Below are 12,040 nucleotides of genomic sequence, written 5' to 3'. Positions count from 1 at the left end.
GATAAAATTCACAGCAATACGGCAATAAACCAGCGATGAAAAAAGAGGAGAGAAACGCACAATAAAAGAAGGAAGCAAAAAAGCACCCACTCCGAAACCGAAAAAAACCGAAACCGCGCAACCGAAAAAAAAAAGAAAACTCCCTGAAGAGCCTGTAGCGCTCCAGCGGTCACCGATTGACTTGGCATCAGCGTGCCGGATTACATGGAAAGCGGAAACGCCGCTGTCATTCTTCCCATCGATCAAGTGCGAAACGGGACACTCCGTCACAGAGGGGTCCCTCAACTTCTCATAGTTTAGCTAAAGGAGCGGCAGCTACTAGTAAAGTTTTTTTTTAAAACGGCCGGAAGAGTAAAGCATACAGCTGCTTTGACCCAAGATGGCGTCGGTATGGAAAGTGGGGGCGTGGGACGAGTCGAACAGCGCTTCTACCCTGAACGGTGTCGCTGTCAACGAAGCAAACCACGACCTACTGTATACAGTAGGTCGTGAAGCAAACACAGAGTTAATCCAACCAACTCTAGAGCAAAGCCGCCCCGTAGTGCCCATGCATTGAAATCGGCTACCGTAACGGCGCCGCCTTATTCATACTCTGTGCGACAAGATGCACAGACGACGAGATGCAATTCAGACGAGACGCGCAATCAACGCGATCCCAAGTCTCGCTCAGTACGTTGGAGCCATCTAGTTTAGGCGCCTGCGAGGGCCACCTGTGCAAGCACAGCAAATTTTCATCGTAATGTTACAAATGGCCACCCCATCTTTCTGAAAGATGTACGGAATGAACTTTACACGCTGCTCATACGCACGCTCTCCGTGTTAATGCTTGCCCTTGCATAATGTCTTGAACATTCCTAGCGATGAAGAAATGAGTTGTAGCAACGTGGCGACGTCTTTGTGGGTGCGACATTTTCGCTTAGTTTTTCTTCTAGAGTTAGTATACTAACCCTTCGGACGCATCCTGCACCTCATAGTCATGCTGACGAACGTATTCACTGCGGCCGGAGTGTCGTGAAGTTTTGCCGCGGCGTGGTCACGGCTCGCTTTTGCCTTTGCACTGAAATGTCTAGACGAAGCAGGACCTCCAGACCCGCAAGCGGTTCGGTGAACTGGTGACCGCGAAGGAGAATGCATAGCCCGCCAGGAGTACTTCCTTACGTGCCATTGAGACAGTAACAAGGCGATGAGAGCGAAATGACTCGTCGGTTCGAGCCGCAGAAGCAGGAGCACATCGTTTTATAACCGTGATCAACCCAATTACAGCGATTGCTTGTCATTTACGTTTCATGTCCTCATGGATCAAAGTGGTTTGAGACCTGCGACGGCCGACGGGTGTCTGCTGTGTTCCTAAGCACGTAGTGTACTTGGAACACATGCGTACGGCAAACACGAAAAAAATTCATCGGACACGTCGACGTTTCCACGCGAGTCGGTGAACGAGAGTAAGGTGCACCCCAACTCGCAAACGGAACACTGAAGTCATATCATGTTTGTGCGCGCAACTATCTCTGCGCAAACCAGGCTGCATTTCTCTGCATTCGTAATAGCCTTTTAGGCCGAATATAACCTTAAAAGTTAACACACGAATGGTGCAACTCTTGTCTCTTCGCTTGCGTTTTCTTATTCCCCGTAGTTTCCACACGACATATTGTCGCAATGAAATCACATGCTAGCATACAGGCCGATTTCATGGATATACTGAAAGAGCCATTTGCGTGCGTCTCTGGCTGATTCAGTGGACTGATTAGGTTGACCAAATTGTGAAAATATCCCTACCATTTGAAATCGTCTTAAGTAAACACGTTGCTGTCATCGACATGCACATTCATGTAACCCATCGTAGTACAGCACAGTTCAGCGACACAATTCGATACTCGTATAGTCAAGGATTCCAATAGGGCGCGTACAGTTAAAGGATGAAAGCAATGTAGTTGCGGATACTAAATCTTATTACCGCGTTTTTCGTTCTCCAGCGAACGCTTTGCGACAACATAAAATGCACATTTGTGGCTATTGTGGGATACGAAATCATAGCATGAAAGTCACGTGAACAAGTAACCAAACTTTTTTTTATTGATATGTGTTTATTTGGTTGTCAGACTGTGGCTGAGGGAGGGGGGGGGGCAGAGGACAAAAGCGCATGCAGGGCTGACAGGGCCTCGTCCTCCTTTACACTTTCCAGAGCAGCAGGATATACAAAAAAAACAGTTCACACAAATATAAATGAAAAACACAGAAACAGTCTACACAAACAAACGAAATATACAGTTGTACAAAAATGAAAAGGATAGCTATGTATCACCTATCAGTAAATCACTGCAGATAAAATAAAACAAGGGCAACCAAGTCATGATTTGTACATGATAGCAAACAGTGTTACAAAAGCAAGCGAAATGAAATAACTGGTCGCGTACATAGTCACAGATCAAAGCAGCAGGAAAAATACAGTCTTTAAATATAGTCTTACAATGCTGCCTTACTGCACTAACATTGATAAGCCCGCTATATCATGAGCACGCTAATGAGCAAGCAAAGCCACTTGCGATAAGACAACCTCTGTAGATATGTCTAACCTACCGGAAAGGTTTTCTGAAATAAACATTCAAGTTCCGCCCCTGTAAGATTCTTGATACTGGGCTGTAAAAGTTTGTCCACCGTAATTTGTTCGGGCAACATGCAATTTCCGCGTAGGACAACGGAATGCGTAAGGTGCTGCACGCAATTTGTGTTATTTGGCACTTGTTTTTATTAATATATTGAGGAAGCTTCAAGTAGTAAACTTGGTCTGGCTTTAACATTTTGCATTTTCTAAACAGTGGTTGAGTTCTCCACCAGTGCCTTCTGTCTCCTCTGAAATTCATATGAATTCTAAGCATTATTTTTTGCAGGACTGTAAACTTTCCGTAATTAGTTACAAAAGAAGTCCCTAGGTCTAGTATGGAATAACCTGACTTATAATAAAAAGCAAATATAAAACTTATTTTGCCCAAACCAGGGGGAAGTTGTGAACTTTATACATGACACCAGCATCTTGGGACAACTCGGATTTTAGACTGCTGATACGGCTCCCAGGGCAAAACTAAGTTCCCAGCAAATCATGTCCGACAAATTTTTTCTTACTAAAGGGTAACATTGACGCCGACCAAAAAAAAAAATTAAAGGCAAGGAAACCAAGACGGTTCGGATCCCATACGGGGTCCTTGTTGCACGACTTGCTCTAGAGGAGTGAATTCCAAATATATTTTAATAGAATCATTATAACTTTTCCTTACTGGCTTCAAAAACGTATCTAATTTTGTTGGTGTATAATCTTACATGATTCGTCTACGTTTACGAAAGGATTCAACGCCAGCGGCGGCTGACCATGAAAGTCTGCTTTTCTCACTGGCGTGGAAGCAGACTGTCATAGAAGGAGGCGCAGAATTTCTGAAACACGCAAAAATCTGTATTGTGCACCGCACAGTGCACGCATTGTAACCAGGACAACGACAGTCGATCACGTGAAATGCAGTAGTTCTCGAAGAACAGTCGCAGGTCGTAGCTGTCCGTCTGCAGGTGTCGAAGAGCGGGCAGGGCCTTGAGTACGTCGTGTAGATCCTGAGGCTGAAGTTCCAGCATACGTAGCGACTGTTCCGTGTGCAAAGTTAAGTGTTCGAGCCGAGAAAATGGGTTATGTCGACCGTGCTGGAGGCAATGCGTCAAGAATAAAATGCAGATTTCGTCGCCGCCGAAGCATGCGCTGCGAAGCGTGTCGTGGGTGGCCGATAGAAGCGAGTCAAAAGCGTTCTTTAAGACGTCCATTTTGATTTCGACTTTCTCCAGATAAGGAAACGCGTCTGCGTCTACAGGGATGTCATGAAGGGACCCAGAGCCATTTGGGACACTCAGGCTCTTGAGCTTGGGGCACAGTCTCGCGATTGTGGAGAGCATCAGGCCACCACAGTTGTGCAGGACCAACTCTTCGAGATTCGGTAACGTTGGAAGTAGCTTCCTTAGTTGCCGATCCACATCGCGGAAGGCAACATCAGGGAGGAGTTCCACCACGAGGCTGCGAAGGTTACGGAACGCCGAGACCTTCGCGAGCATTTTCAGTGAAGTCACAACCACCTGCAAAGTTTACGGTCGTTATTGCTACACAAAAAAGAACTACAGAGAACATGAAGGAAGATCTGTAAAAAGATTGTGCCGCGGTACATTCTTCCCCAATCACCCGGCGAAGAGAAAGGTGTGAGCACGCCCCTGTTTAGAGGAGAAATGAAATGAGACTGGAAGAGCACGCGCCGGTGGCCAGGTAACTTAGCCCCAGACACGTCGACTTGCGTCGGATCAACGTGATGACCTCACCGCACACGTCACTCTCTCCAACTGACCAGAAATTAGCTGGACAGGCCCGACTTTAGAGTAAATAATCCGAGTCCCGCACTCACCCAGTCAGGGACGGGCAAATGCTTTTTTCTTTCTACGGGATAACAATCAGTACACCGGATTTCCTCCTAATAATGCCGGGCGGCTCAATTTGACATTCTTCCCTTTTGGCTTCTGCTGCATTGTTGTAAACACCGTGACGCTATTGTATTTGTCGTGGTTCTACTTCTGTTGTGGGCCGCAACCGTCAACCATGCCTGTTTTGTACAGGTAGGACGTTTTATCCATTCACCTTGTTTATTGTACATAGCGAAACGGCGCGATTAAAAATATTTGTGCGACTACGTCTCGTGGTACAGACAGGGTCACTTGTCATCAACCATTACCCTCTACCTTCTTCACGCCCTACTCCCTGTCAACCCCGTCCCGACTACGTCCGCTCGAGTGTTGACAACCCGAAGTGTGGCTTAACACTTGGAGTTTTCATGCGTAATTTCTATCGGTTTGCGGTTAATGACGTATTTACCATGTTGTTTCACATGTCTTTCTTGATTGTAATGTGACAGGTTCGCCAGTTTTTACGCTTTTTATTCAAGTGAGGTTTCAGCACGCATTTTCTTTCCGGTTTAGAGACGAGAGTCCCTATCATTCCGATGAACGCAAATGAGATAATTGGTGACTGATGTCACATGCTTGATGTATGCCACTCACTGATGCACTTAAACTCTCAGTTGCATTGCATATTGTTGAACTCAAATGTACTGCCTTATTCCAGTTGCGCTGAACGTGTCACATATGACAGCCTTTGCAGGGCCCTTCTGTCCTGAACGCAGTGTGTGGCTCAATAATAATAATAATAATAATAATAATAATAATAATAATAATAATAATAATAATAATAATAATAATAATAATAATATTCACATCGATATCTTTATCATGATTTTGTTGATGGTACGGAAAAGCAACGCAGTACAACGAAAAGTACGCAGTACTGCTTTGTTCAGTTGTTCCATGTGCATAGTTTGTTTTGCCCTCAATGTGTTCTTACCTGCAACCTTTTAATCCATGGAAACTTCGCAGCAAGTGTGACGTCATAGCCTATGAATGTGCTCGTTAGCCTTTCACTTGGCGTCCAGTTATGCAAGAGAAGGCAGAGGTGGATGCATCTCTCCGTTCTAGGACATTCCACCGAGGCGGGCAAGCCATGCAGCTCCTCGAAGCAGTTCACGACCCAGAACGAGTCGATGCGACGTACCTAAAGGACGGTGTGAAAAGACAGAGACGTTCAACATTATGACTGTCAGCGGCAGATTTGAACCGACTGCCCCAAGAAAAGGCTCTGCCGGATGTTTTCAATATGCCCCCCATGAAACTTAACGGGATACGGACACAAAATCTGAACATTTTACGATAATACAGAAAATGAGTCCTCAGTGTGCGAGTACACCGAAAACAAGTAGTCACTTCGCTCATTTTTCAGCGGATGGCTTTATTTTTGACGTTTTTGTGAGCGCGCGCAACGCCGCCCGGCCCAAGCGAGTTGGAAGGCGTGACGTCACGACACCTCCGTCGGATAGCCAGCCGGCCGGCCACGGTTATTCGAGGTGCGCCGCCGCCGCAATCGCGAGCATGGATTCGGGTTCTGGTGCCTCTACCAGCGATGAGTACACGTCTGTAGATGAGGACCATTCCAACTTAGCAAGAAATATAATCGCTTACGGTTACGAGCCTTCCGCGTCAAGCGGCAAAGAAGAGCAGGCGGCCTTGAACGTGCCGGTCAGGCAGTCCGGGCCAGCAAAATGGTAATTTCTTTTTCTAGTAAACTTGAAGTGCAGCAGCAGCAGTTCCTAAAATTATGTTACGTAGGATGCAAAATGCGTAGTTTCGTGAGCCGCGTTGAGGCAGAAAGGGAGCTATTACGGCTGAATCGTAGGTAGCGTAGCTCGTCGCTTTGTGCTTACCTACGCTGTCGGCTTTCGATCACTGCACACTTCGTTTTTACGCGACGAGGCACGGCATGTGTAGAATTTTCCAGCCCTTTCATAGCCCTGTGTTTACGGCTACTTTCACATTCACGCCATTAGAAGCCCTTTACTGGTTGAACTCGTTGAGATGGGCGGCTGCGCTAGGGACCCGTCGACCAGATCACTTAGCTACATCGATTCTGTGGCCATAGACAAAGGAAAGTCTTTAGCTGTGACATTTAATAGGGAAATGCTGCGCGAACAACCAAGTCATGAAACCCGACGCATGATTATGCAGAGACCTATGAAAATCCGTAATTTTCTTGCTTGAGGTTGAAAAGCAACGTGTGAAACGGCAATGTAGATAAATGTGTTGCGCATTTTAGATTACTACATATGTATGCTGCTGTCTGGCGTTCATTCACTGGCTGTGTTTTGTATATTTGATCAATTAAAAGAGCGCTCGTATGCTGTCGTTCAATATGAGACGCAGCGAGAGTGCACACAACATAACTATTTTGTTTTGTGATAAACACATGCATCCGCAGGGTAAGCAATTTCTGTCACAAGCCGAGAATATCTGTTCTTGCACAGCCAATGAAAGGGTAATTTCCCTTCTTTCAACAGGCACTCCTGCGGTCACCGCTGCGGCTACATGCATACAGAAAGAGACAGGGTCTGTTGCAAGAATAACAAAAGTTGGCGAACACAGCTAACAGTTACGAATGCGTCAATAAGCACCCGCTCTCTGAATTGTATTGCCTCAACAGGAGCCTTTTGAGCGGCATGCCAAGGCTTTTGAGCACAGCCGGGCTAGCCCGGTCGCATAAGCATCGTTGACGAAGTGGTCCGCGCAAATGAAGCCATTTTTTACAAGTCTCCATGCTGGGTGTGGTGGCTGACAGGCACGTATGCAAAGTTCATGCACCTTGTCTCTGGGAGACGTGCGCGACGGCGTGTCACGACCGACAATGCTGTTATAACAGCCGTGGACGCAGTAATGTCTGGGCATTTTCTTCCGCTACGAAGAATGCTTCAATACCGATCGACGACCGTGCGAACACGCGTGTAAGATGCACCACCTGCATGGAGCGCTGACGGGGATAATGTTTCAGACAGACCACGTGCGAACATAGCCGACGGCGATAAACAAACGCTGCAAGGGACCGACACTCCGGAAAGACTGCGCCGGCTGAGGCTGACCTTGGCCGCGGCGCGCGGGCACGCGGGGGTGTCATGACGTCAAGTTTCAGCTTCTCCCGGCGGCCGCTTGGAGGCAAGGTGCAACAGAAAATCGCAAAAGAAAAGTGTTTCTCGTTCTTTTTTTCTAAGCAGCTTGTTGTATCGTCATTTTTAACAGTTCAACTTTTGTTCTGACGCAGAAAACCACCCAGCAATTTTTGTGTCCGTATCCCTTTAAACTTGCTTGCGATTTGCTCAATTCCATCGCTATACGTAGTTGCCGGGCTGCATTTGTGAACATGTAATAAACCTGCGGATTGTTCATAAACTGACTACGATCGCGTTACTTACGTCAGGACAAGTGCGCATTATCGCCAGCGTAGTCTCGGGACTCAGAATAATGCAACCATCGCGGAAGCTGCCAACGCTGCCCACCAGTTCCTTCAATTTGCTCCGTTCGACCAGCGGTGCAGAGCGATCCCTGCAGGGCTCGTCCAATTCCAAGGCATGTGTGCAAAGATCGTGCGGTAGCGCAAGGATCTCGACGTTCGGGAACATACGAATAAGCGTGTACACCTTGTCCCTGTTGTGTATGATGCATAGCTGCTGGGTTTCTCGGAGCAGTGTGCCGGCGACCCGGCGGTAGCTGTCCAAGGAGTCAAATGATGCGCATCCGCAGAACAGGGCCTTCGAGATTGTCACCCCACGTAATAAGCCTGTCTTCGATGCCGAAACCAGAGATCTCTGGTTCGCGACTAGGAGGAGGCCGTCTTCGTCGGCAATTGAGAGACCTTCTGGAAGAATCACATCCCGCGCCCATGCAGTGTCCAGTTTGAGGACGATGTGATCTTCGGCGAGCGTCAGGACGTGGGGATCTCCGAAATCTCTGACCAGCTCCATCTTGCTGTGCACGCACGTGTACGCGCAGTCGGCAATGCCTGGAAGCAACGAGAGGATAATCTGTCATGGTTCGCGCTAGAGACCTTTTCTAACATCTCGCTAAGCCTTGCCGTAGACTATGCTGGACTATTGTGTACGTGAGCGCTGAATTAGAGGTCTGATTGTAGCGCTTTCTGTAGCGCCGCACTATGTAGAAATATTCTAAATGCAAATGGTGAGAACGGAAACATGTGGGGCTTTACTTTACTTGTAGGTAGTCACTGCTATGTAAGAACTAACAATTTAACTCTGTTGTGTCGTACGAGTATTTCATACATGAGTAAAAATTTGCTACACATGTGTACATTAGAGCTTGCTTCCCTAATGCACAAATGTATTCAAGCCAGTATGTGGTTAGTTCTGTATTCTAAATGTTTTCTGTACGATTTAGTTTCTTTACAGGAATTTATTGTACAGCATCAGCAAGCAGTCTAATTTGAGATTTATGTGTGCTGTAAAAGGTGTGCTTTGCCGCTACAATTGATAAAGCATGGGCCGAGGCTTCCATACAAGCACGAACTTCAATTTCGCTCTACCACCGCCAGCACTTGGCTGGCGCTTGCAAAATGAATCACATCAGGTAGGTTGTGCCAGACAGGTTTTTGAACCTTATTATGAGGAGATCACACAGTGATGTGTGGAGGCGCCTGCATCTGAGATAGAGATTGTACTGCAACATACGTGCATGTAGAACCGGCATGATGCTGAGGTTGCCGCAGTTTGCAGAGGTGCTTTTAAAATTTTGTCATAACTATTGAAGCGGTCTGCGCTGGATGCATGAAAGAAGACGAAGAAATGGGCTAGGGGAGAAGTGAGAAGTTGGAATAAAATGGCGGACGACACCCGTCTCCCTTAGATTATGTCATTTCTGTTGCCGTTCTAGTTAGGAACGCTACATTTCGGCGCAGCCGACAGTTTTCGAAGACCAGCCATGCGGGTGACGTTTTTCGCCGACCAGGCGTCATCGGAGTCTGTTGTGTTCACCCGATACCAAGTGCACGGTGAGCCAGCGACGGACCTTCCTCTTGAAGTTAGTTCTACCACGCTGATCAACGTGGTGCTGCAACAAGCTGCAATCAGCCGCCAAGCCCTCGTGCAAACAGGATCGGTGACAGTGAATCTACAACTGCAGACACTGAGGGAACTCGTTCTGGAACCCATACGACGTGGCACCCTCAAAGAGAAAACGCCTGCCGGGAAGGTGAGCCTAGACTTGAGTGTTATGGAACTGCAAAGGAACATTATACAGATCGAAATAATGAGAACTTTCGTCCAAGCGCTTAGTCGAGTGCAGTCAGCACGAAGCATTGTTGAACCAGATGTTTTTGAAGGAAACTCGCAAAGTAGCTGTGGTTTTTCGAGTACGCTTGTGACAAGAATATGTGGCACTCCGACGACACAAAGATTTTGAATATGCGCCGCTATTTGGGCGGTATAGCCAGAAAATGCTATGACGTGCAACTCATGGATCATGGAACAACATGTTGGGAACTGTGGCAAAGCAACTTCTTGGCGGCTTTCGAAGGCAACGCAGTAGACAGATGGGATGCGGCACTATGGTTCAGTTTTACAAGTGGCTCTCTGCTTGAGTACTGTCTTGAGAAGCGTCGCCTATTGTATTCTGCAGAACCGAAGCTGCCGTCTTCTGCTGTTGTAGCTTTGATAACGCAAGGGTTGTGTATCGAGATTCGTAGTCATGTCCAGCTCAAAGGTCCAAGAACGTTTGATGACCTTCTGAACTTTCTACAGACCTCAGTGCCAAAAATTACACCGAGAAGACAGCCAGATGGTAGAACAGAGCAACTTGATTCTCGTAAGCTCAGTGAGCATCTAGAGTCGTTGCCGTCAACTGAATGTGAACACAGCTTCATAAACCAATCTCTGGGAAGCGTAAATCATGACTGTGAGGATGGTGAAGAACCAATTACCGCAGTTCATGGCAACCTACTTCCACATAATCTGTCTACCGTGCATCACAAGCCCCAGAAAAAGAGCTTCAGTAAGACAGTGTATTTGGTGTCGTCAAGCTTATTGTACGCCCCCATTAAGGTAGATGGCATTGAAGTGAAGGCTCTCGTTGACAGTGGAGCTTCGGTATCAATTATCAACAAGACTCGAGTGGATGCCAGTCGTCTGCACGCTGGTAGAACATTGCGTGTCCAAGCCTACGATGGGTCAGTGACCACGCATAGCGAATGGGTAACCCTGGCTATTGAATTTCAAGGAAATATTACCAGTGACGTATTGGCAATTCCCAATGTCACCTACGATTTTCTTTTGTCCCGTCCAGACATGAAAAAACTTAAGATAAACCTCTATTGGGATGACAAGGTAATGACTGAAGACACGATAAGAACAGAAGATCCTGGTGAAGAACCCAGTCTATCAAGGGTAATTTTTCACCAGGAAGACATCAAGACTAAGTACCCAGAGCTACCCTCCAGCAATGAAATCACATGTCGTTCCTTTCGAGCTCGCAGATAAAACAGTGGTTCGTAGAACCCCCTATAATATGTCCAGAGATAAAAAGGTGCGGCTGAAAAAGGAGTTGCAAGAAATGTTAGACGCAGGTATCATCCGGCCTTCTGTATCCCCATGTGCTTCTCCTATAACTATTGCACCTAAAGAAGACGGGACATTCCGCCTTTGCACAGACTACCTGGCTCTCAATCGTCAAACTGAATTGATACTTTATCCAATGCCGAGAATCGACGACATCATTGACGAAACTGGCGGTTGCCATTGTTTTTCCCGAATAGATCTCTGCAAGGGCTTTTGGCAGATTCGACTATGTGAAGAAACGAAGAAGTACACCGCGTTCATAACCACATTTGACTTGTTTGAGTACAACCGCCTACAATTTGGTTGGAAAAACTCCCCTGCGTGGTTTCAGAAGATCATGACAGACATTCTGAAACCTTACCTGGGCATATTTTGCAATGTGTACATCGACGACATCATCATCTGCTCAAAGACAAAGGAAGAACACCGTAGTCATCTTTCAAAAGTTCTTCATGCCCTCAGACTTGCCCAACTCAAAGTCAACTTCAAGAAAAGTGCGTTCTTTCAAGATACCGTAGTATTTCTTGGCAGGGTTTTTGATGGACAGACTAAAAGCACTAAGCAAGACTCGGTAGAGAGCATCTCCAAGCTGGTAAAGCCTTGATGTGCACTCCCTGGGTGTTTTTCTTGGCCTTGCAGGGTACTTCCGGGCGTTTATCAAAGACTATGCACTGAGAACAAGGTGCCTCACACGTTTAACTCAGAAAGACGTGCCTTTTCATTGGAACGAGAAGTGCGAAGTTGTCTATCGTGAGCTTGTAAAACTAATATCGTCGGACCCCATCTTGCGAATACCGGATTTTTCTCTGCCTTTCGGGCTGAACACGGACGCATCACATTATGCTACCGGTGCAGTTCTATACCAGAAGCCATCCAAACAAGCTGATCAGACCAAACACTACGTTGTGGAGTACTACAGCTATACCCTGAAACCCGCCGAAATCAATTACTCTACCACAGAAAAGGAAGCTCTGGCCGTCTTAAAAGCTGTGCAGTACTTTCGTACTTACCTGGAAGGTGCCAAA

At 46.8% G+C, this 12,040-nt stretch overlaps 1 protein-coding gene across 1 annotated transcript; it reads right to left on the bottom strand.

Moving 5' to 3' along the window:
* Nucleotides 1-2,099: 2,099 nt before the first annotated feature.
* LOC142564502 (uncharacterized) lies at nucleotides 2,100-8,446 on the bottom strand. The gene is made up of 3 exons (XM_075675521.1): nucleotides 7,866-8,446; nucleotides 5,417-5,623; nucleotides 2,100-4,113 (listed from the first exon to the last, which is right to left on the bottom strand). Exons 1-3 carry the CDS (start codon nucleotides 8,412-8,414, stop codon nucleotides 3,382-3,384), a joined length of 1,488 nt encoding a protein of 495 aa, XP_075531636.1. The 5' UTR covers nucleotides 8,415-8,446; the 3' UTR covers nucleotides 2,100-3,381.
* Between the last annotated feature and the right edge of the window lie 3,594 nt (nucleotides 8,447-12,040).

This window comes from Dermacentor variabilis, chromosome 11 (assembly GCF_050947875.1).
Source record: "Dermacentor variabilis isolate Ectoservices chromosome 11, ASM5094787v1, whole genome shotgun sequence".
NCBI classification, from domain to species: Eukaryota; Metazoa; Arthropoda; class Arachnida; order Ixodida; family Ixodidae; genus Dermacentor; species Dermacentor variabilis.
The sequence above is the reverse complement of the archived record's forward strand: the minus strand, read 5'-3'. Positions and strand labels throughout refer to the sequence as shown.